This window comes from Podarcis bocagei (assembly GCF_964188305.1).
Source record: "Podarcis bocagei genome assembly, chromosome: 13".
Lineage (NCBI taxonomy): Eukaryota > Metazoa > Chordata > Lepidosauria > Squamata > Lacertidae > Podarcis > Podarcis bocagei.
The window spans coordinates 17325468-17348320 of record NC_138138.1 but is presented as its reverse complement, the minus strand read 5'-3'; the positions used below and the strand labels follow the sequence as shown (position 1 = coordinate 17348320).

The 22853-nt window shown below is 48.5% G+C and overlaps 1 protein-coding gene across 1 annotated transcript; it reads right to left on the bottom strand.

The window, feature by feature from the left end:
- Positions 1-167: 167 nt before the first annotated feature.
- LOC308571030 (vomeronasal type-2 receptor 26-like) lies at positions 168-18728 on the bottom strand (the record flags this gene model as incomplete). Its single annotated transcript, XM_081166269.1, has 5 exons — positions 18141-18728; positions 16358-17212; positions 13958-14185; positions 3779-3905; positions 168-1066 (listed from the first exon to the last, which is right to left on the bottom strand). The coding sequence occupies exons 1-5, from the start codon at positions 18450-18452 to the stop codon at positions 168-170; spliced, it is 2421 nt and encodes an 806-aa protein (XP_081022395.1). The 5' UTR covers positions 18453-18728.
- Positions 18729-22853: the final 4125 nt, after the last annotated feature.

Here is a 22853-nt window from a genome sequence, read left to right as displayed (position 1 = left end):
ACGTGGGGACCACATCTCGGGGGGAGGGGGGGAGAACCATCTGAATTTTTTTTTATGCACATAAGAAGTTCAACAAACAAATAAAATGAAATTATATCAAGGAGTCAGCAGCAAAATCATTACCCATATTCCAGGGTAACAAAAAATAGTGACAACAGGATATTTTGCTATTTCTTCTTTATTAACTGCTGCTTGTCATTCAGATCAGGCCTCAATATGATAATGTAGCATTTGGGGGAAAAGATGGAGCCCAGTAAACCAGCACTGGAGACCAAGATGGAGAAGATCTCCACAGCCACCATGTGTTTTCCCTTGGAGCTCAGGTAAACCGGAACAAAGGAGATCCAAACACTACAAAACAACAACATGCTGAAGGTGATGAATTTGGCCTCATTGAAGCTGTCAGGCAGTTTCCTGGCTAAAAATGCTACAACAAAACTGACAATGGCCAGGAGGCCCATGTAGCCCAGGACACAGTAAAACATGGCAGCTGACCCTTCATTACATTCCAGAATAATTTCTCCCATCACAGAGTGCTTGTCAAAATGGGGGAATGGGGGAGAGGTTCCCAGCCACACAGTGCAAATACCAGCTTGGATAATAGTACAAGTCAACACAATGGCGCTTGCCAGTCTTTTCCCCACCCATTTCCTCATTCTGGATCCTGGTTTGGTGGCCATGAATGCCAGAACAACGGTAATGGTTTTGGCCAACACACAAGAAACAGTCACTGTGAAAACCACACCAAAAGCCATTTGTCGGACAAGGCAGGTCACTCTGCCTGGTCGGCTGAGGAAGATGAGGGGACAGAGAAAACAGAGAAGGAGAGACAGGAGGAGAATGTAGGTGAGGTCCCGATTATTGGCCCTGACAATTGGTGTGTCCTGATGCTTCATAAAGATGGCGAGGGAGAATATGGTGAGCAAAGAGAAGAATACAGAGCCAAAAGCTAAGCTCATCCCAAGCGGTTCTTCCAAAGTCAAGAAGCTGATGGACTTTGGAATGCATTGTGTTCGGTTCCTGTTTGGATAGTGATCTTCTGAGCATCCGACACAGTCATTCATGTCTGAAAAGAAGAAAGGATTCCCTTTAAGGGTGCAACTTGAGAGTAGGTATGCATCCTCCTGGCAGTATGGGACTTACCACTTGGATGTGCAAGGCAATCCTTTTCAGACACAGGAGTGACTAGCATGGGGAGAAACGGCTGTGGACCCCCCTCCCCCAGACAATGATCTCTCAGTCGCTTGCCTGGACAGTAAGGGAGTGGGTCTGGACAGCAGGAGGCCTGTGCTTTGCAGGTGTGCTGCTGCAACTCATCTCCATCACCACCCAGTTAATCCAGTGATAGAAAACCTCTGACCTATGGGGCCATTTTAGCAAGTTACACCTACCAGCCCTGTATCTGATGTCATCTCTGATGTTAGGTGTATTGCAGGTGAAAGTGTGCTTTGTAGAATTCCGGGTTAGCGCCATCGGCAATGGCAGAATTCCTCTGACCGAGAGGAACCCGCTCCATGAAAATCGGATCTTGCCGCCGTGGCGAAGGCGGAATCCCTTTAAAAATCCCAGGCAGAGGAAGCCTGGGAACGTGGGATCCGGCTGACACCAGGAGCGCCTCCCCTACTCGCAGGGAAACCCTTTTTCGGGGATCCGAAACGATGCGGGGTGAGTGGCGCGGTGTTTTTAATCAACCGCTACTTTTATGGAGTGAAGCCGCACAGCCGTTGCCGGAGAGCGCTGACTTTTTCCTGTGGACAATTGGACTCTAAACAAGTACCCGTGAGTAGAACGGAAAATTGGATTAAGAAACATTTTAATTTGGCACTGAAGCGGGAAGGTTCTAAACAGGAAGTCCACCTTCCGTTTTTGTAAATAGATTGAAGCAAAAACTTTGCAAGCTAAAGTCTGGAAAGTCGTATATAAAGGTCTAAATTTCCTTCAGTTATTACCACCAAAACCCCTCTTGGAAGCAGGAGAAAAGGGGGGGGGATTGTGACTGTTCAAGCCTGCAGGAGAGAGAGTAAAGAAAGATAAATTTCCAAAGTCTCAAACCTGGGAACGGGGTGTCAGAGACAGAAATTTATGGGGAAGTTCATTGACTGTGAATGGAACGTCTTTTGACAGATAGTTAAAAAAGAGAAACAAACTGATTCCAATGTTGCCTTTTGCATTCAAAAGAAACAAAATATTTGAAAAATGAAAGTAATTTTCTTTTGTTGGTCCTGCTTTCAAAAGATGGATACAAATAGAAATTGTCTCCTCTAGAGGGAGCTTGATAAATTGTTGCTGGAGTCGATCTGGGGATTTTACAGCTGTGAAGATTAGGATTGTGAGACCAGACTCTGACCTTGAATAAAAATGTGTTTAGAAGAAGTTTTGGTGCTTGCTTTTTGCAAGACAAGCGCTTTGCTGGAGCAGATGCATGAGAAGATGGATTTGATGACTGTTGCAGTTAAAAACTTTGGACAAACGGTGAATACCCATATAGAAACCATTCAGGAACCAACCCAGGAACCTGTTTCAACAGGGCAAGTGCAAGTGCAGAAGATAATGGAGGAGGTTGCTGTAGAACCTCAAGTAACACAAATGGAGAGACTCGAGGCCTTGCAGGAGCATAAGCCGCTGTTCTTGAAGTTTGAATCTGGAGTGGACCACGGGGGGTCTGGAGTTGTGAGGGCTCTTAATTTCGGAAGGACTTTGAAATATGCTTTTAAATACTTTCTGGATTACAGTGTTAACTGTGGGGAATGGGACTGTGGGGAATGGGCTGATCTGCTGAGGGGAGATGGAGATACTTTTGGATTGGAGTCCTCCCGAGACCTACCCCCCAATGAGAAAGGAAAGAAATTAAGAAAAAGATCAACAAAAGACAAAGTAAACTGCAGGTATAAACAAGAAGAAGATCTGCAGAGGGGACATGGAAAAGACTTAAGAGCCTCGGACATAAGATCACCAGGTTGATGGACTAGATGGAATGGACAAGAAGGACTGACAAAACCCGAGACCAGGAAGAAGAGACGTTGGATGAAGATTGGAAGAAAGTTTTTTAAAAAATTATTTTGAAAATTAGTGTAAAATTAACAATTATCAGGGAAAATGTTGGAATGAAACTATTTGGCTTTAGTAGAAATGATATAAGGAGTCGTGTACAAATAAGTATTAAATTTTAAGTTTTAAGGTTTTTTATGGTAAGATAAGGTTAAATAAATTAAGGTAATTAATAGGTAAGATCGTTAAGATAAATTATATAACAAAAATTGAGAAAGATGGAAAGAATTTGCTGAAACAATTAATTAAATTAGAATACAAAAAGGGAGGTGTGAGGAGGTTGATGAAACAAGTAAATGAAAGATAAAGATATGGAACATTGGATGTGTGTTTTAATGTGTGTGTGTTTTTGCTGTATTGTTGTATTGATTTTTATGCTTTTCTTTTTATGTATTGTAATGTATGTTTTCTCAAATTTTTTGTTGTTTTCTTTTCTTCTTTTTTCTAATTCTTAAACTTCTAATAAATATCTTTTTTTTAAAAAAAAAAAGTGTGCTCTGTAAACCCCAACCATCATCTGATCATTTGGGCTTGCAAAGCACCTCTTTGAAAATGCTGGGACTCGTTGCTGGGCCATCAGCTGGTTGCAATGAAGAGCTCCAAGTGTGTGAACTTAAATTACTATGGAAATCAGAACTACATCAATAGCAGCAACTGTGACACCTTTGACATTGACACAGACCCTTCACAGGAAATCTGAGTTATCTGAAAGCTACCTAATGTCTCCTACCTTTCTGGTATGAAATCTTGCCTTCTGAACACGGAGCACAGTCATAGCAGCAGAACTTCTCACCTTCCTTCTTTTTTCTCCTAGTACCAGAAGGGCAATTTTTGTTGCATTGAGAGAGGGGTGGCACCTGTGAATTTTAATTAACCATTAGGAAATATTTAGCACAGGGGAAATAATGGACATTTGGAGAAGCTGAACTCCTTTTTCTGGACTGCAAGGGATCAAGTGGATGGGAGAAATGGCCTGCTGAATATTAAGAGAAATTTGAAAGCAATGAGCTGTCAACAGCCATTAATGGCATCTAATGAGTCAGAAGATGTTTTTGTGGCTCTGAAAATGAAGTAATGGCCATTTCAATGTGTGTGTGTGTGTGTTTTAAAAATCAAAGGGAGGGAGGGAGTCCACCTGAACAAATAATACTATTATTTCCAAATAATACTATTATTTGGAAAAATACATTTCTTATAAAATTCAAAAGATTTTAAAGTAGAGTTGAAAGGATGTTTTGACATCCTAAGTGATTTAAATAAGCAGCTACTGTATACACTTTCAGGTTCCTTCAGTTTTTCCAGCTGAAAAAGCACAAATGTTGGGGACTGAGAACCCCAGACTAAATACACTGGGCCAAGAGACAATCATAACACAAGTTAAGGTAAAGGGACCCCTGAGGAAGAGGTGGAGCAAGGCTAGGGTCTTAAACTGGTGTCTGGGGGGAGGAGACTCAGACGGAGCTTCAGCGGTCTAGAGTTTCAGACGTAGAGCTGCACGCTGCGGCTGTGAAAACAAAAATGAACTTCAATAAAGACTTTTGTATATAACAATGGAGTGGCGTTGGTCCTTTGTGAGCTGGGACCTAGGGCAGCTCTGACAGTAAGCTCCGTCTCCAAAAAAATTTTTTTTGCGAGCTCACGAACATAGGTGTCAGGGGTTCAGGAGCAGAGACGCAGAGAAGGGAGGAGACAGAGAGCGAGGGGGAGGAATACGAAGGAAAGATGAGTGGGGATGACGAACCGAGATCGCCGAGCTTATCCAGTGAGTCCGAGGATTCCCAGAAGGGAGCGCCAGCGGTCAGAGCAAGGGGGGAAAACAGGGGGACACCCCAGGAAGAAGGGTCCAGAGAGGGATCAGAGAGCAGCAGTTGGAGATCGGGACCCACGTACCCAGCCGGGAGCAGCGGGGAGGAAGGGGACCAGATATCGGGTTCCGGAGGCTTTCAGAAGGAGGGAGGGCATGAGTCAGGAGTAGTCACGCCCACCTCGGGGAGCGACGAAACGATCAAGAGGAAGGTGGAGAGTTGGGCGCGCGCGCCAAGTTCAAATGTAGCGGAAGCTGGCGCAGTAAGCAGCCCAGAGAGTGAGCCAGGTCCCAAAGCCCGCCGCAAGGAGGCGGAAGGGTCAGGGGGGTCCGCGTCAGAAGAGAGTAGGAAAGAAGAGACCCCGGGGGGCAGAAGGACCCAGAGACGGAAGGAAAGGCGCAGGAGGTGGAGCAAGGCTAGGGTATTAAGCTGGTGTGCTAGAGGCGGAGACTCAGACGGGTCTTCGCCGGTCTGACCTAGAAGAAGTAGGGCTGCACATTGCAGTTTGGAAATGGAACCTGTAATCCAATAAAGACTCTTTTAACCTGAACGCTGGCTAGCGTGGTCCTATGTGAGCTGGGACTGAGTGGCAGCCCTGACAGTAAGACCCGTCTCTTTAAAGCTTCGGACACCTGATACCTCGCAGCGGAGGCAGAAGCAGCGAGAGGAGGAAATTGGTGTTTGGGAGCGAGCTCACAACGGTTGGCAGAGATGACGGAAGCAGAGAAAATTTCAGCGCTGCAACAGGCAGTGACCCAATTGAACGCGGAGGTACAGGCATCCAAGAAAAGGGAGGAGGATGCGGCAGCCGCCTACAGAGATCTCCACGCCAGGTTTGAAGCATTGGTTAAGCATGGGCAGCCAGGACCCAGACCGGAGGGGGTTGGGTTGGCACGGAGAGCTGGAGGGCTTGTGGCTCACTTCGATGGGAATTTACAACAGTACCCCAATTTTCGAGCAGACGTAATGTGCGCACTGCAACTGCTGGCGAAAGACTTTAGGGATGAGGAAGAGAAAGTGGGGTTTATACTCTCCCATTTGCATGGGGATGCGAAAGCGTGGCTACGCAATTTGTGGAGGGATAAAGATCCGGCGCTTCAGAATGCAGATGCCTTTATCAAAGCGATGGATGCGTGCTTTTTATCTACCATTGACGTGGATCTTGCCCGACGGGAGATTCATGGACTGAAACAAGGGAGGGCGAGCGTACGCCAGTATCACGCCCGCTTTTTTGCGCTGGTCAGTGCCTTAGAATGGGACCGGGATTCGCCCCCAGTCAGAGACCTCTTCTGGGAAGGTTTGAGCAGTGCTGTTAAAGACGAAATTGCGAGGGGGGAGAGGCCCCGGAGCACGCAGGAGGTGGTCCAAAGGGCGCTGACTGTGGGGGTGAGGCTGGAAGAACGTCCATGGTGCAGAGACGAAGGACGTGGAGGGCGCGAAGCAGCGAGAAGTTTCTCTTTCGTTCCCAGGGAAGCTGCGCGTGCGCAATCCACACCTACGCCAGGAGGGGGAGTGGAACCTATGGAGGTGGGAGGCGCCAGGGCTCAGTCAGCTACCAGAGCCCCTGCACCGGCGGCAGTCAAGACTAAACCTCCTAGAGGGACCAGGAAGTGTTATATATGCGACAGCTCTCAACACTTGGCGAAAGAGTGTCCCCAGAGGAGCTCCAAGCACACTGCAGCCTCCGCAACGGTGAAAGCGGCCACGCAACACAGACCCATGCCAGCAGGCTTCTTCGACGACTGGCTGTTCACACCCACACTTTCCTCCAGCACGTTCCATGGCTTCGACTCGGACGGGGAGCCCGCACAGCGCACACGTTCCCCAGAGGGGTCACCGGAGGGTTCGGCGTCCGACACCTCGTATTGGTGGGACGATCGGCCAGAGGAGCAGTGGCGCCGGAGGTGGCTGGAGATGCCAGGTCAAGCGACCGACGCAGAGACTGACATGGACGTGTGCGGGGAGGATCTCGGTTTCGAGCACGGCGGCACTGAAATGGAGGCGGAGCAGCTCAACGTTGACGAACGCGAGGAGGAAGACTCGGAGATCTTCAGTTGGCGGCCAGCGACGAGGAGTGAACTGTATCCGGCATTCACTCCTGTGATGATGGAGCACCCAGCAACCACCCTTGAAAGCGGGGAGGGGGGAAGGGGGGGCTTCGAGGGGGGGATGGATGTCAGGGGTTCAGGAGCAGAGACGCAGAGAAGGGAGGAGACAGAGAGCGAGGGGGAGGAATACGAAGGAAAGATGAGTGGGGATGACGAACCGAGATCGCCGAGCTTATCCAGTGAGTCCGAGGATTCCCAGAAGGGAGCGCCAGCGGTCAGAGCAAGGGGGGAAAACAGGGGGACACCCCAGGAAGAAGGGTCCAGAGAGGGATCAGAGAGCAGCAGTTGGAGATCGGGACCCACGTACCCAGCCGGGAGCAGCGGGGAGGAAGGGGACCAGATATCGGGTTCCGGAGGCTTTCAGAAGGAGGGAGGGCATGAGTCAGGAGTAGTCACGCCCACCTCGGGGAGCGACGAAACGATCAAGAGGAAGGTGGAGAGTTGGGCGCGCGCGCCAAGTTCAAATGTAGCGGAAGCTGGCGCAGTAAGCAGCCCAGAGAGTGAGCCAGGTCCCAAAGCCCGCCGCAAGGAGGCGGAAGGGTCAGGGGGGTCCGCGTCAGAAGAGAGTAGGAAAGAAGAGACCCCGGGGGGCAGAAGGACCCAGAGACGGAAGGAAAGGCGCAGGAGGTGGAGCAAGGCTAGGGTATTAAGCTGGTGTGCTAGAGGCGGAGACTCAGACGGGTCTTCGCCGGTCTGACCTAGAAGAAGTAGGGCTGCACATTGCAGTTTGGAAATGGAACCTGTAATCCAATAAAGACTCTTTTAACCTGAACGCTGGCTAGCGTGGTCCTATGTGAGCTGGGACTGAGTGGCAGCCCTGACAATAGGCAAAAATGACTACAGAGGAGCAGGTGGCAGCACTGCAAGAAGCAGTCACGAGGCTTTACGCAGAAGTAGCAACCTCCAGAAAGAAGGAAGAGGAAGCAGAAGCGCGCTGCTGAGATCTGCAAACCAGGTGGGAAGGTTTGGGCAGAGAGGGGCTGCCAGGACCCAAGCCGGAGGGAGTTGGCCTCGGGAAGAGGGGGGGCAGCATAGTAGCCCACTTCGACGGGGACCTAAAGCAGTATCCCAACTTCAGAGCAGACATTGTTTTCGCGCTCAATTTGCTTCGGAAAGACTTTAGAGATGAGGAGGAGAAAGTAGGCTTCATAATAACTCATCTGCATGGGGAAGCTAAATCCTGGCTGCGCAATTTATGGCGCGAAGATGATCCCGCCCTCCAAGATTCCAAAGCATTTATCGCGGCTATGGATGCTTGTTTTAAATCCACGGTAGATGTAGACGTGGCCAGGAGGGAAATGCACGGGCTGCGGCAGGGCAAAGCCACGGTGAGACAATATCACTCCCGCTTTTTTGCGTTGGTAAATGTGCTGGGCTGGGAAAAGGACTCCGCTGCAGTGAGGGATCTGTTCTGGGAGGGGCTAAATGGATCCGTGAAAGATGAGCTGGCAAGGGGGGAGAGACCTAACACTACCGCAGAAGTCGTCCAGAGAGCGCTCACGATAGGGGTACGCCTGGAAGAACGCCCTTGGAGCAGGGATGAGGGTCGTCTGGCACGCGCACCGGCCAGAGCACCTCCCTTCTTACCCAGAGAAACAGGGCGCGCTCTCCACGCCTCCGCTGGGGGAGGGAGAAGAGCCAATGGAGATAGGTGGTGCCAAGGCTCAGACAGCGACCAGAGCCCAAACACCAGGAGCAGTCAAGACGAAGGCTCCTAGAGGGAGCAGGAAGTGTTACATCTGCGACAGTGCACAGCACATGGCCAAAGAGTGTCCCCAGAGGATCCAGAAGCACACTGCAGCCTCAGCAACAGTAAGAGGAGCAGTTCAGCAGGGGGAACAGCGGCAGGGAAACGACGAAGCCTGGTTGGAAGCAGAGGCACTGGGGCCCAGCCAGGCGAGTCAGTGAAGCAGTCCCCAGAGATTTTGCAGCCCACAGACCCCCTCCCACCCAAACCAGTAGTGCAACTCACCGCATCACTCCAGCTGCCAAATGGATTCACCTTGGAAGTCCCTATTACCATTGACTCTGGTAGTAATGCAGACTTTGTGGGGGTGGACTTCATCAGGCGACATCGCATAGCGCTCCTACCGGCCACGATGCCCCTAAACGTCGTCACAGTCGATGGCAGGAAGCTGCTGGGTGGACAGGTGGTACAGCAAACACCACCTATGGTGATGCAAATTGGAAATCACCACGAAGTCATCAGCTTTAACGTCACCCACCTGTCGGACACGCCCATAGTGTTCGGCATGAGTTGGCTGGATAGGCACAGCCCGGCATTAGCGTGGTACCAGCGGCAATTGACCTTCTGCTCCTCCTACTGCGCAGAACACTGCATCCAGACCGGCCAGGAAGAGGAGGGACAGGAAGATGAACAGCAGCTACACCTAGGCTTGGTGCAGGCGGTGCCCAACAAGTACAAGGCGTTTTTGGAGGTCTTCTGCGAGAAGGAAGTGGACAAGCTGCCTCCCCACCGGCCCTACGACTGCACGATTGACCTCCTACCGGGGGCGATGCTGCCGACTGGAAAACTATATTCCATGTCTGAGGACGAAATGCAAGAACTCAGGGAGTTCATAGATCACAACTTGAAGCGGGGATTCATCCAAGAATCCAAAGCAGTGGGGGGCAGTCCCGTGTTTTTCGTGAAGAAGAAAGACACGCCCCAACGGAGACTCGTAGTTGATTACAGGATCATAAATTCCAGGACAAAGCCCACAGCATTCCCCATGCCCAAGATCGACGACCTGCTCGCGACGGTGAGGAAGGGGCGAATCTTCACCAAGCTCGACCTACAAGGCGCGTACAACCTTATACGCATGCGGGAGGGCGATGAGTGGAAGACGGCCATGTTTACGCCTTTAGGCACCTATGAATACAAAGTTATGCCGTTTGGTCTCCAAAATGGCTCCCATTGTTTCCAAGCTTTCATGCACCACGTGTTAGCGGGCCTCCTCTACAAGAAGTGCGTATGCTTCCTCGACGACATCCTGATCTTCTCGGAATCGCAGGAGGCTCACGAGGGGGACGTCAAGGAGGTCCTGCAGAGACTACGAGAGCACAGACTTTACGCCAAACTGGAGAAGTGCCAGTTCGACGTGACGGAGGTGGATTTCCTGGGCTACAAGCTGTCCGACAAGGGACTCGCCATGGACAGCGCCAAGGTCCGCTCGGTGTTGGACTGGAAGAGCCCGCGCAATCGGAAGGAGGTCTAGAAGTTCGTTGGCTTCGCCAACTTTTACCGCAAGTTCATCAAGGGGTTCGCGAAGGAGACGGCGGCTATCACGGACACCCTCAGCTCCAAGAAGAAGAAGTTCACCTGGACGGACCAGGCGGAACAGTCTTTTCGGAGACTCAAGCGTCTCTTCGCGTCCGAAGAACAGCTGCTACACGTAAACCCCGGCAAACCAATGAGGGTTGAGACTGACGCATCAGACAGAGCGGTGGGGGCGGTCCTGTTGCAGCAAGATCTGCAAGGGAACTGGAGGCCCTGCGCATTCTACTCCAGGAAACTCAGCAAGTCGGAACAGAACTACACCATCTGGGACAGGAAGAAGAAGAAGAGTTTGGATTTGATATCCCGCCTTTCACTCCCTTTAAGGAGTCTCAAAGCGGCTAACATTCTCCTTTCCCTTCCTCCCCCACAACAAACACTCTGTGAGGTGAGTGGGGCTGAGAGACTTCAGAGAAGTGTGACTGGCCCAAGGTCACCCAGCAGCTGCATGTGGAGGAGCGGAGACACGAACCCGGTTCACCAGATTACGAGACTACCGCTCTTAACCACTACACCACACTGGCTGGGAGTTGCTGGCCATTCATGCAGCCTTCAAGGCGTGGCGGCACTTCCTCATCGGAGCCAGACACACTGTGCAGGTCTGCACGGACCATAAGAACCTGGAGTACTGGCGCACGGCGCGGTTCCTGAACCAGAGACACACCCGCTGGGCGGAGTTCTTCGCGGATTTCGACTTCCGGATAGAATACATCCCAGGAGACAACAACATCATGGCAGATGCACTATCCAGGAAACCGCAGTATCTCGAGGAAGCGGCACCGGTGGCGGCCAAACACATTTTCGCACCGACAGCGTGGGCATGCGCTTCAGCCACCGTGGACCTGGACGCGGTGCGTCGCGCGCTGCAGACGGATGCCTTCGCACAATCCAAGATGGAGGAGGTGAGAAGAGGCGCAGCGAAGGACGACGAGTTCCAGATACGCGACGGACTGCTCACCCGCAAAGGGGCGCTCTACGTGCCTGGAGACGACCTCCGAGCGAAAGTCCTGCAGCAGTTGCACGACACGCCCAGTGCTGGGCACTTTGGCAAGGACAAGATGGCGGAATAGGTGGCCAGAGACTTTTGGTGGCCCCAGATGAGGGGAGAAGTCACGGATTATGTCTCTAGGTGTGACACATGCCAAAGGGCCAAGCCAGTGTACAGGAAGCCGGTGGGACTGCTGGAACCGCTACAGACACCGCTCGAACCATGGGAGAGGGTGGCCCTGGACTTTGTCACAGATCTGCCCAGCTCGCGAGGCAAAACGGCGGTACTCGTGGTCGTAGACCTGTTCACCAAGATGGTGCACTTCATTCCTTGCGCGAAGGTGGCCACAGCGGAACAGACCACCAAGCTGTTCATAGACCACGTGTTCAAAGTTCACGGCTTACCACGGTCCATCCTGTCCGACCGGGGTCGCCAATTCGTCTCGAGCTTCTGGCAGAAGCTGCTGGGCATCCTGAACGTCAAGATCAACTTAGCGTCGGCACGACACCCGCAGACCAACAGACAAGCGGAGAGGGTCAACGCCATCATGCAGCAGTACCTGCGATGCTACGCGAATCAACAGCCCCGACCTGGGTGGACTACCTACCGTTGGCCGAGTTTGCCTACAACAACACGAAGCACGGGTCAACAGGGGTGACACCGTTCTTCGCCAACAATGGGCGGCATCCCAGAACCTTCCCGGGGTTAGAGGCGATGGGGGAGGGGGAGCCACGGGGAGCAGAGCACTTGGCAGCAGAGTTACAGGAGGTCCACGAGCAACTCCGTAGGACCTTGGAACTAGCAAAACATGCCTACAAAGTGCAGGCAGACAGGCACAGGAGAGTCGGGGAAGACATCCAGGTGGGGGACTGGGTCTGGTTGGCGGCCCAGGCAGTGCCGGCCAGATCGTTAGCTAAGAAGAAGCTCAAACACAAACAGCTAGGGCCTGACCAAGTCGAGACACAAATCAACCCAGTGGCCTTCCGGCTTGACACTCCCGGAGGGCTCCAGAATGCACCCGGTATTTCATAGGTCAGTCCTCACACCCTACAAGGAACCCCACAGGTTTCAGGCGCCAGGAACCGCACCTCACCCACTCAGAAAGTCGCCAACGGGGGAGGAGTCCCAGAGGCGGCGCCACTCAACGAGGTCACAGAGATTTTAGACTCGAGATGGGGGGAAGAGGGAGTTGAATATCTCCTCGCCAGGGAAGGTACACTGGCTAGCGCCAACAAGTGGGTGCTGGACTATGCCTTGAAGGAGCACTATCTCAAAGACGAGTTCCATGCCCTCTTCCCGCACAGACCTATGCCGGCAGATTATTTCGACGACTGGCTGTTCACACCCACACTTTCAACCAGCACGTTCCAGGGGTTCTCATCAGCTGAGGAGACGGGGCCAGACACAAGCTCCCCGGAGGGATCACTCTCGGGGTCTGCCACAGACCGCTCTTATTGGTGGGACACTCAACCGGAGGTGGGGTGGAGCAGGGAACTGCTAAGGGGGCCCTGGCACGCAGCATCACCCGAGGTAACGGGGGGGGGAGATGGACATGGACGTGTTGGGGGAGGATCCTGGGTTCGAGCACGAATGCAAAGAGATGAAAGCAGAGGAGATCGACGTCGACGAGCCCATTACGGACTGGCCGGATCCAGCTGGACGGTATCCAGCACTCACCCCCACAGCACTGGAGCACCCGGAACCAGCACCCGAAGAGAGGGAGGGGGAAGGGGGGGCTTCGAGGGGGGATGGATGTCAGGGGCTCAGGGACAGAGGCACAGGGGAGAGAGGAGATGGAGAGCGAAGGGGAAGGATCTGAGGGCAGCATAGGGGAGTATGACAGTGACCCGAGAGATTCCATGAGCTTCTCCAGCGAATCAGAAGATTCCCAGAAGGAGGCGCCGATGGTCAGGGCAAGGGGGGGCAAGCGGGGACTCCCAAAGCAGCAGCTGGAGATCAGGGCCAGCTTCCCCACCAGAGCATAGTGGGGGGGAGGAGTCCCAAGTGTCAGGTCCAATGGCTCCTCCAGCAGGGAGAGGAGATGAGTCGAGACTGACCACGCCTCTATCGGAGAGTGGGGAAACGGAGGGGAGGTCAAGTCCAGCTAGCCTTCCCGAAGGGGGGAGCAGTGACAGGAGCAGTGTAACTGTGAGGAGGAAGGTTACCGGTTGGGCGCGTGCGCCAAGTTCAAATTTACAGGCGCGCAGGACAGCAGAAAGCCCGGATCGGGAACCAGGTCCTAAAGCCCGCCGGAAGCAGGGAGAAGACTCAGGGGAATCAGCGTCAGAAGAGTCTAGGAAGGGCGAGACCCCAGCTGACAGGCGGACCCAGAGGAGGAAAGAGCGGAGGAAGAGGTGGAGCAAGGCTAGGGTCTTAAACTGGTGTCTGGGGGGAGGAGACTCAGACGGAGCTTCAGCGGTCTAGAGTTTCAGACGTAGAGCTGCACGCTGCGGCTGTGAAAACGAAAATGAACTTCAATAAAGACTTTTGTATATAACAACGGAGTGGCGTTGGTCCTTTGTGAGCTGGGACCTAGGGCAGCTCTGACACATATAATAATGAACTATGTCCTGGCCTGCTTCAAGGCATCAGAGCCCCACAACATTCATAGAGGTTTTCAAAAACAACAAGCGAGAAAAAATACAGGATCCATGTCTCCTCTAGGCTTCCAAGATGCAAACATCACATTTAGGACACACTGGAGTTGCAATTTCCTGAAATCATGCCCCACCTGGTGAAAACTCCTGTGCCACACCATTTTGTCTTCATTGATGGAAAACTCTTTTCCTGGGGGAGCATCCAAATTCATCCATCCAACCTTCATTCTGATGAAGGAGTTATTTGGGAAAGTGACCAAGTTGGTAATATCGAATCCAGCTTCTGATTCCCTGTTCTCACTAAAAGACACTTCTTCTCCCGCACTGTTGTTAAATGAGACTCTCCTAAGAAATGGGTGGAGCTGCATCGAGATGGCACGAAAAGGACAATTGTTTAAAACTCAAACTTATCTTATCTTCAGCATCGCCTTTTAATGTGTCAATGCCTCTTCCAAGGCAGTAGACAAGATTTCATATAATCACAAAATAATAACAATAGCAATAATAACAGTAAATTTTGACCTCTCTTTCCTCTGTAGATTCCTCCGTATAGGACTAAGGCACACTGTATATGTATTTCAAAGCTTAAACAGGACTTCCCCTGCCAGATTTAAAGCTATATTATGAAGCTTCGTGTCTTTGCTGGGTGAAAGAATGGATAAAGTTAGAAAACACAGAATTGTTGGACTTAGAAGGTTATGATAATAGATTCGGTTGGCACGCGTATTTATGGTGTGAAAAGAATAGAGTGCATAAAGGTTTTGAAAACCACATCTTTAGAGGATCGTTGATTGAAGTCTAGAATAGGTATAAAAATTTATTAGAGTTTAAAACTCCATATTGGCTATCACCATTGGAGATAATGAGTGTGAAAAAGATCAATATGACAGGGAGATGGATTACTTATGAGAATTTGATAATTAAAGAAGGTAATAAATGGAAACTGAGACCATATGAAGAAGTTAAAGAAAATGTGAGTGACTGGTTGCACTATTTTCAGTTAAATGCAATGTTCAAAAAAGAGTTGTCAGAAAGAGGTTTTCAAGAAAAGAAATCTAGGTTTCATCAAGAAATCTTGAATAGTGATGTTAAAATTTTATCAAAAATGTATAAATTATTACTTGAGTGGCATACAAAGGATGAGGAAGTAAAATCAATTATGATTCAGTGGGCCAAAGATTTTGGTTATAATATACAATTTGATGAGTGGGTAAAATTGTGGAAAGAAGGAATGAAATTCACTGCATGCACTACAATAAAAGAAAATGTTATGAAAATGATGTATAGATGGTATGTAACACCAATGAAACTTGATAAGATGTATAAAGTCAGTAATAAATGTTGGAAATGTCAGGAAAAAGAAGGAACATTTTATCACATGTGGTGGGAGTGTAAGAAAGTGAAAGGCTTCTGGGAAATAATTTATAATGAGATGAAGAAAATGTTGAAATATACTTTTGTTAAGAAACCAGAAGCATTTTTATTAGGAATATTGGGGAATGAAATTAAAAAGAATGATGTGACATTATTTAGGTATGCAGTGACAGCAGCTAGAATTTTGATGGCCCAGAAATGGAAACAGGAAGAAATGCCGACGAGGGAAGAATGGAGAATGAAACTGATGGAATATGCAGAAATGGACAAATTAGCGGGGGAAATTCGGAACCAGCGTGATCAGAGATTCACCGAGGACTGGAATAAATTCACAGAGTATACCAAAAATATATGTGAAGAGCAAATAACGCTTGTTGGCTTTCAAGAAGCTCTGTGAAAACAATGGATAGAAATGTTGCTTAAAAGATATGATAAGATTAAGATTGTTAAAGCGCAATATAAATTTAAGAAATGTGAGTAATTGTGATTATATGGAAAATTGTCAGATAGGCTGAGGGAAATCTAAAAGATGTATATGTTAGAAGTGGATGTTAAATATGGATGGAATGTATATTGGAAACTGAATAAAAATTAATTATATTGGAAACTGAATAAAAATTAATTATAAAAAAAAACACAAAGCTTAAACAGGACTTCCAAAATCATCATGCAAACATCCATGAAGTTCAATGCAGAAAGGGTAAAAATGAAAGAACAGGAAAATGGTGGGAGGGTTAGACTGAGGGAGGAACAGGCAAAACAGGCGTTCCTATTAAGACTCTAGTTGACAGCCCAAAAATCTGATGCTGGACACTTTCTACCACTCACTCTGGAATATAGCTATAACAAAGATAATCACAAATAATTTGAGATTTTGGCAAGGACTAGACATATTTTATATGATTTGGCATATACAGAACCAGCATTTCAAAACAACCCCCCACAAACCTGGCAAATCTGGAACTATGCTTGGTGATCTGATAAAATTGGATTTAATTTGGACTTTAAAGTCTTTATTTAACTCATGTGCAACTACACATCCTACCTGCCTATTTTACAGTTTGGTTATTCTTCTTCCAATTTTTGACTGTTGTTAAAATTGTTCTCTTTGCTTTATCAACAATATAAAATGAAATAATATAATAAAAAAGAGCCATTACCTGCCAAGGCTGCAATTTCTGAAGCTGCGGTCTCCCTCTTCTCACAATTCCTCTGTCTTTTGCCCTGGATCTGTACATGGCATCATGTAGAGCATGTGCCACAACATAGACGGCATTGTAAATGCTGTAGCTGTGGCCAGTCATGCTCATCTCAAAGCCAGACGAGGGGAGGCTGTCCAGTTTCTCCTGTCCAGTGCAGGGTTCACTGAACTCAGTACTGGATTTGGAAAAGAAACAATAGAATGTCTGCAGCCAGAACTGCTGAAGAAAACCATCTTCACCTGCCATGAAAGGATTGAGGGAGCGAAGAAGGGTCTTGAATCCTTGTACATCCTTTGAGTGCACTGTGAAGCAGATGGAGCCATGAAATGGTTGCATATCCTGGCTTGTTCGAAAGGCCACTGCTGAGAAATCCAGTTGAGCAGTCATAATCCATACCTTCTCCATAGATGTCACATTTTCCGCTTCCCCTGCCGCTAGCAATAGCTGCAAAGAAAGCATGGACTTGGCTTCTCCATAGACAATGACAGCATTGGCTTTGCTTTCCGCAATAATGTGATAGGCTTGGAGCCACTGGGAGATCCTGTCATAATACTCTTCAAAATATGTGCCTTTTGAAGTTCTCTCTGAAAAGGCCAAGCAAATGCCTTTCTGGAAAAGCAGAGTTTGCAGGATTTGAATAAACCTCTCTCCACTCTCACTATCCACAGCGAGCAACCCTACCCACGTCCATCCAAAGTGCAGAAGTAACTCAACAATCCCTGTGTACTGATGGGCTTCATTGGGCACCATCCGGTAGAAGGGAGTGGATTGGCTTTGACCTGCATCCTCTGGGGCAAAGGAGCCATAAGTGAGCTAGAAGGAAACGGATACTTAATTCCCATTAATGCAGTAGAAACATTGATTATGTGTGGATAGCAATGATGAAACCATTGTGCTTTGGACCCACTGCCTTAGTAAGCCTGTCAGGGAATGGGCAGATGAGGAGGAGTGGTGGAGAGCAGCACCCCAAGAACCTACCAGGGAGAAGGAAGGGGGGAGAGTATGGTGTGGTGGTTTGAGATGGGTCACATCCAAGAAGGAAAAAGGACCTGGGAAACAATAGGTGATGAAGAACAGGAGCAAGGTAGCAGTAAACAGAGACAGGAGTCAGATGCATTAGAAACAGTACAGCAGCCAAGTGACATTCTCTCTCAAGAGAGTTTGTCAGAGCCTCCTCCTTACACAAGGTCAAGACACGCTCTGCAGAACCCAAAAGAGAATTGTTCTTAGCAGCCACCATAGGCAGCAGGAGGGGTCTGATTTCTAGGCAGCAATGGCTGGTTTGGTGGCAGCTCAAGAGTGAGAGTGTACTTTCATGTCTTCCTGTGAATTAAAGTAAAAGAATATAAAAGCTCTATCAGTGTCTCTGATTTAACTAGGTAGATAACCAGTGAGCTGTTGACGACAACAGTGACAGCCCCAAACTCTCCAGGTCAAATTAATTAAAGTAATGTGCAAGCGACTATTGAGCAGCCTCCGCAATTCATCCTAGTTGGAGTCTACCTGAGGCCGGCAGACCAAGCTGTTCGCATACATAGACTAGGTGTGTTCAACTATCTGCAAAATGCTCCATTCATACCCTCTGAAGAACATGCACACGTTGGGAAATGGATGAAGATGGATGAAAGCTTTTATTGAATACAATCTGAAATTGTCAAGAGGGCTACGATGGAATGCAAAACTTTTCTCGACAGGACAGAGGAAAGAAGAATGAGGGGAAGTCACCATGTTTGACTCTTACCTGGGGAATCTTGTAGACACCTAAGATGGCTGCCATGTGGAGGGAAATCTCAAAGTCAAGTCCCCCAATGACTGCCCTCAGATTTTTCTGTTTGTCACACTGGTAGTTTGGTACAAATCTATAATGTGTAGAGAGCAGCTCCAAAGTGGCCCAGTAGGTCATCCTTTCACTGAAGTAACTATCAAAGAGGTGGAATCCTAATGTGACATTAGGTAATAGATTGGAATTCTTGTTGATTTCCTTGACTGCAAACACCAAGGCCAGAATTTGCTGATAGTATTTTGGTACAACACTGCAATGAGAGTTGGACATCAAAGCATATTGCTGTGTACCATTTTTGGTCAATCTGTTTAAAGAAACTTAGGTTCCATGTCTTTCTGTGCTAGGGAGCAACAAGGCAGCTTACAGGCAGATTGAATTAAACCAATAAAGAATTTGGTTTAAACACACACACACCAAAAACTGAATCACACATTTGACTCAAGTGAAGCTTGAGATACACTAAGATGGCTAGATCCTAGTAAGCCAGGTGTCCTTCACCTTATATTTGTGAAGTTTGTACTTCCTGCCTAAGTGCAGAACCTTACATTTGTCCCTATTGAAATTCATTTTGTTAACCCATTTCTCCAATCAGTTAAAGAAACCTTGAATTCTGAGGCAATGGAGCAATTTGTCAGACCTTACATTCTTGGCAGAGTTTGAGTTCCAACAGATATTGGGGAAGTTGAGGTCCCCTATGACCACTATATCTCTTCTTTTGGAATGTTTCATAATCTACTCTAGGAAGGCACCATCCAAGTCTTCAGTCTGGCTTGGAGGTCACTGTTATTTCTCCCTCCTACGATTTTAACCATATACTTTCAATCTGTTTTCCATGCTGCAGGTCATGGATTTATTCACAAGTGTACACATCCTTTACATATAATGCCCCCCCTCCCATCCTGTTTGGTCTACATGTTTAAAACAGATTACCCCTCAAGTCCTACATTTCAGTCATGAGTCTCATCCCACCAGGGTTCAGTAATGCCTACTAACCTACTAGGTCATATTTGCCATCCTGTATTAAAAGCTCCCATTCATCTTGCTTGTTTCCCATACTCTGTGCCTTTGTGTAGAGAAAAATGAAACTCGGAGTCATTCCCTCCAGCTGCTTCCTTCTTGTAGTTTGTTGCCCTTTTGCAGGTTTCTGGAGCCCCACCTCAGTATCCCATGCATCAATGAAGCTATTGCCCCCGATACCAGGCAACCTTCTGTTGCCTGTAACGTTTTGACAATTACTCTGTGTACTTTTTCTTTGAAGATTCTGTAAAACCCAATGGTAGAGCATTTGCTTAGCATACAGGTGGGGCTGGGGCAGACCCCTGTCTGAAATCCTGGAGAGCCACTGCTACTCTGTGTAAACAGGCCTGAGCTAGGTAGACCAATGGTTCCTACTGGCCATTCACCCATTTCCTCTTGACATCAGAATGCTGGGCTCTCTAGATTATATAAAAAAATTCCTTCCTGTAGCACCTTAAAGACCAACTAAGTTAGTTCTTGGTATAAGCTTTCGTGTGTATCTGAAGAAGTATGCATGCACACGAAAGCTCATACCAAGAACTAACTTAGTTGGTCTTTAAGGTGCTACAGGAAGGATTTTTTTTATTTGGACTATGGCAGACCAACACGGCTACCCATCTGTAACTATCTCTAGATTATGACACTCATGTGACTGGTCGTGGCCATGGCTCCTCCTCTCCATTAAGCACTGCTCTGGAAAAAGGGGTGGGGGAGCTTTGGGGTGAGAGAGAAACACACCACCCAGAACATAATGTGGTATCTCACTGAAAGACTGCTCTTTCTTTGCTTCAAACCTGGATCCTATATAATCCACCTCATTCCTACAAATGTGACTAGAAATTTATTGTCTGTCTTGATCATTTTAGATGTTAAAATTCAGGTGGTGGGGAGGGTTAAGTCTAAGACTGATCCTATGTTCTGGGGCGGGGCATATTTTGCACCCCTACCTATAAGTAATAAATCCCCATAGCAAAAATAAATACGATGTATTTATGAGCCCACATGGTAATTTAGGAATTAATATCACATGGGAATTGAAAAATTGAAATACTTACAATGGATTCAGAATCTGATGGATGGATGGCCATTGTATGAAGGTTTCATAGTCAACAGAGGACAGGATGTGAGAAGCAAGTGCACCAATGATAAGGTCACCTGGCTGATAGTACTTGTGAGGGATATGGAGGTGACTGATGCTCCGACTGACATTTGACATATTCACCATTTGAGGCAGCAAGTAGATTAACAGCATCAACACTGCCATACTAGGAACAATACAATGTCCTAGACAGAGATTTCCCTGTTTACAGCTAATCAGCATTGGCATTAGAAACAGCCTCAGTACAGCAGCTTGCCTTGAATGGCACTCTCCGAATGCACCAGCTAAATTCCCAGGACCTAGGATCCAACTCCACGGGAAAGCTCACTAAACGAGTCAGTAGCACCTTAGCATTTGCTGGGAATGGCAGAGAGGGTTTTAATTCTTTTTAGACTGGATTGTGGAAGTCTATGGAGGTCTGATCAGAAGCAGATTATTACCATGTAATTGATAATAACAGGGGAGAGAATAATGATCCCTTTGCCTCAGCTGGTCCATTGGAAGTAGCAGAGACAATGATCCACACAGAATAATCCCTCAGCAGCCTCCTTCAAGTGTTTTCAAGGCATTGTAATGAGGGGGAGCAGGAACAAGCCTGCTGCCACTTCCCCTCCATTGCATCCCTGCTGCCAGTTTCATCACCTACGCTGTTCTCAGAAGAGAGCATCTTCAGCTTGCTGTCCTTACGGTACTTTCTTACACAATCCAGAACCCTAAAGGTTGTCAATCACTCAAGTGAGTCTGCGCAGGTAGAGAAAGCTCCTTGCGGGGAATCAACAAGGACTTCTAACCTGCAGCAGTTAGGCCAACCAAGCCTCTCCATTGGGCTCGTGAGCCAAACCACATTCACATGTCCATCAGCTGGTGTTATGTGAGGCCAGGCATGGGGCAGGTAAACCCATGGGGCCAAGATGAATTCTAGCCGCTGGTAGAATTTGACTGGAAAGGAACAATTGTGAGCAGACTCTGAGTGACTTCAACGCATGGCTGTGATGATGGACAAATGGTCCGTTGGGCCCTGTCTGCAAGCCTTTTTAGGGCCACTATAGTAAAAGGTAAAGGTACCCCTGCCCATTCGGGCCAGTCTTGCCAGACTCTAGGGTTGTGCGCTCATCTCACTCTATAGGCCGGGAGCCAGCGCTATCCGCAGACACTTCCGGTTCATGTGGTCAGCGTGACAAGCTGCATCTGGCGAGCCAGCGCAGCACACAGAACGCCGTTTACCTTCCCGCTGGTAAGCGGTCCCTATTTACCTGCTTGCACCCAGAGGTGCTTTCGAACTGCTAGGTTGGCAGGCGCTGGGACCGAACGACGGGAGCACACCCCGCCGCGGGGATTCGAGCCGCCGACCATGCAATCGGCAAGTCCTAGGCGCTGAGGTTTTACCCACAGCGCCACCCGCGTCCCATGGGGGGGGCCTATATATTCACCTAAATAAACAAAAAAATGTAGAATTGAAAGGAGCCCCCAAAGGTCATCAAGCTCGACCCCCTGCAATGCAGGGGTCACAACTAAAGCATCCATGACAGGCTAGGTGGGTGACATGAGGAAGACGCAGCAGGAAGGGCACATGCCCATTCCATCTTCCTGACCCCCTGCCAGCCCCACGCTGCTTTGAGGGGCTGGGATGTGGGATCAGACTTGCAAAGCAGAACAGGGCTGGCATGGGTGGTGTGAGGAGCAAAACGTGCCCTGGAAAAAACTGTGCCCAGGGCAAAGACTGCCCTTGTGATTTCACCTAAACCCTCTTTTCTCACATGCTGCTTTGTGAAGAGGAAAGTGCATTCAAGAGCAGAGTTTGAGACACAAAGGGTATTGTGAGCTCAGCCATGACTCTCTGATTCCAAGGAAGCAGCACTAGACTTCAGATCACAGGCCTGTAAGGGAGGCAAAATTTAAAACAAAACTTGAGGTAGGGAATTTATTTCCTGGCTCTTCTTCAAGTACTGCTTCATACACACAGAGAGCTGCATGTACAATTCTGAGTTCAGAATAGGTATATGTGGCATCTGTCACTCTCTCTGGGAAGAGGGGTATTTCCCTCCTTTTCATTTTCTCCTCATAGCATAGGGATATTATCTCCTGATGCCACATATATGCCAAAGGGTTCTGTCCTGGGCCTGTTGTTGTCATACTAGACCAATCTCATTTATTTTCTTTTTTATGGCATTACAAATGTGGTGGATCAGGAGAATGCTGTGGTCATAGTCTATTTTGAGTTCAGTCAGGCTTTTGGCAAAGTACCCCATTATATTTTCATGAGGTAAAATGTGTGCTGAACATGTGTACAGGAGGGCAGCCAGGAAGATGATGGGTGGGAAACCAAGCCATATGAGCAACGGTTAAGGGAGCTGGGTATGTTTAGCCTGGAAAAAGGAGACTGAGAGGAGATATGATACCCATCTTCAAATACCTCAAGGGCTGTCACATGGAAGATGCAGCAAACTTGTCTCCTGCTACAGAGAGTAGGATGCAAACCAATGGATTCATATTACAAAAATGGAGGTGGAGTTTCTTGGCATCTCCACACTTTCGTCTGTGAAATTGATGTTTTT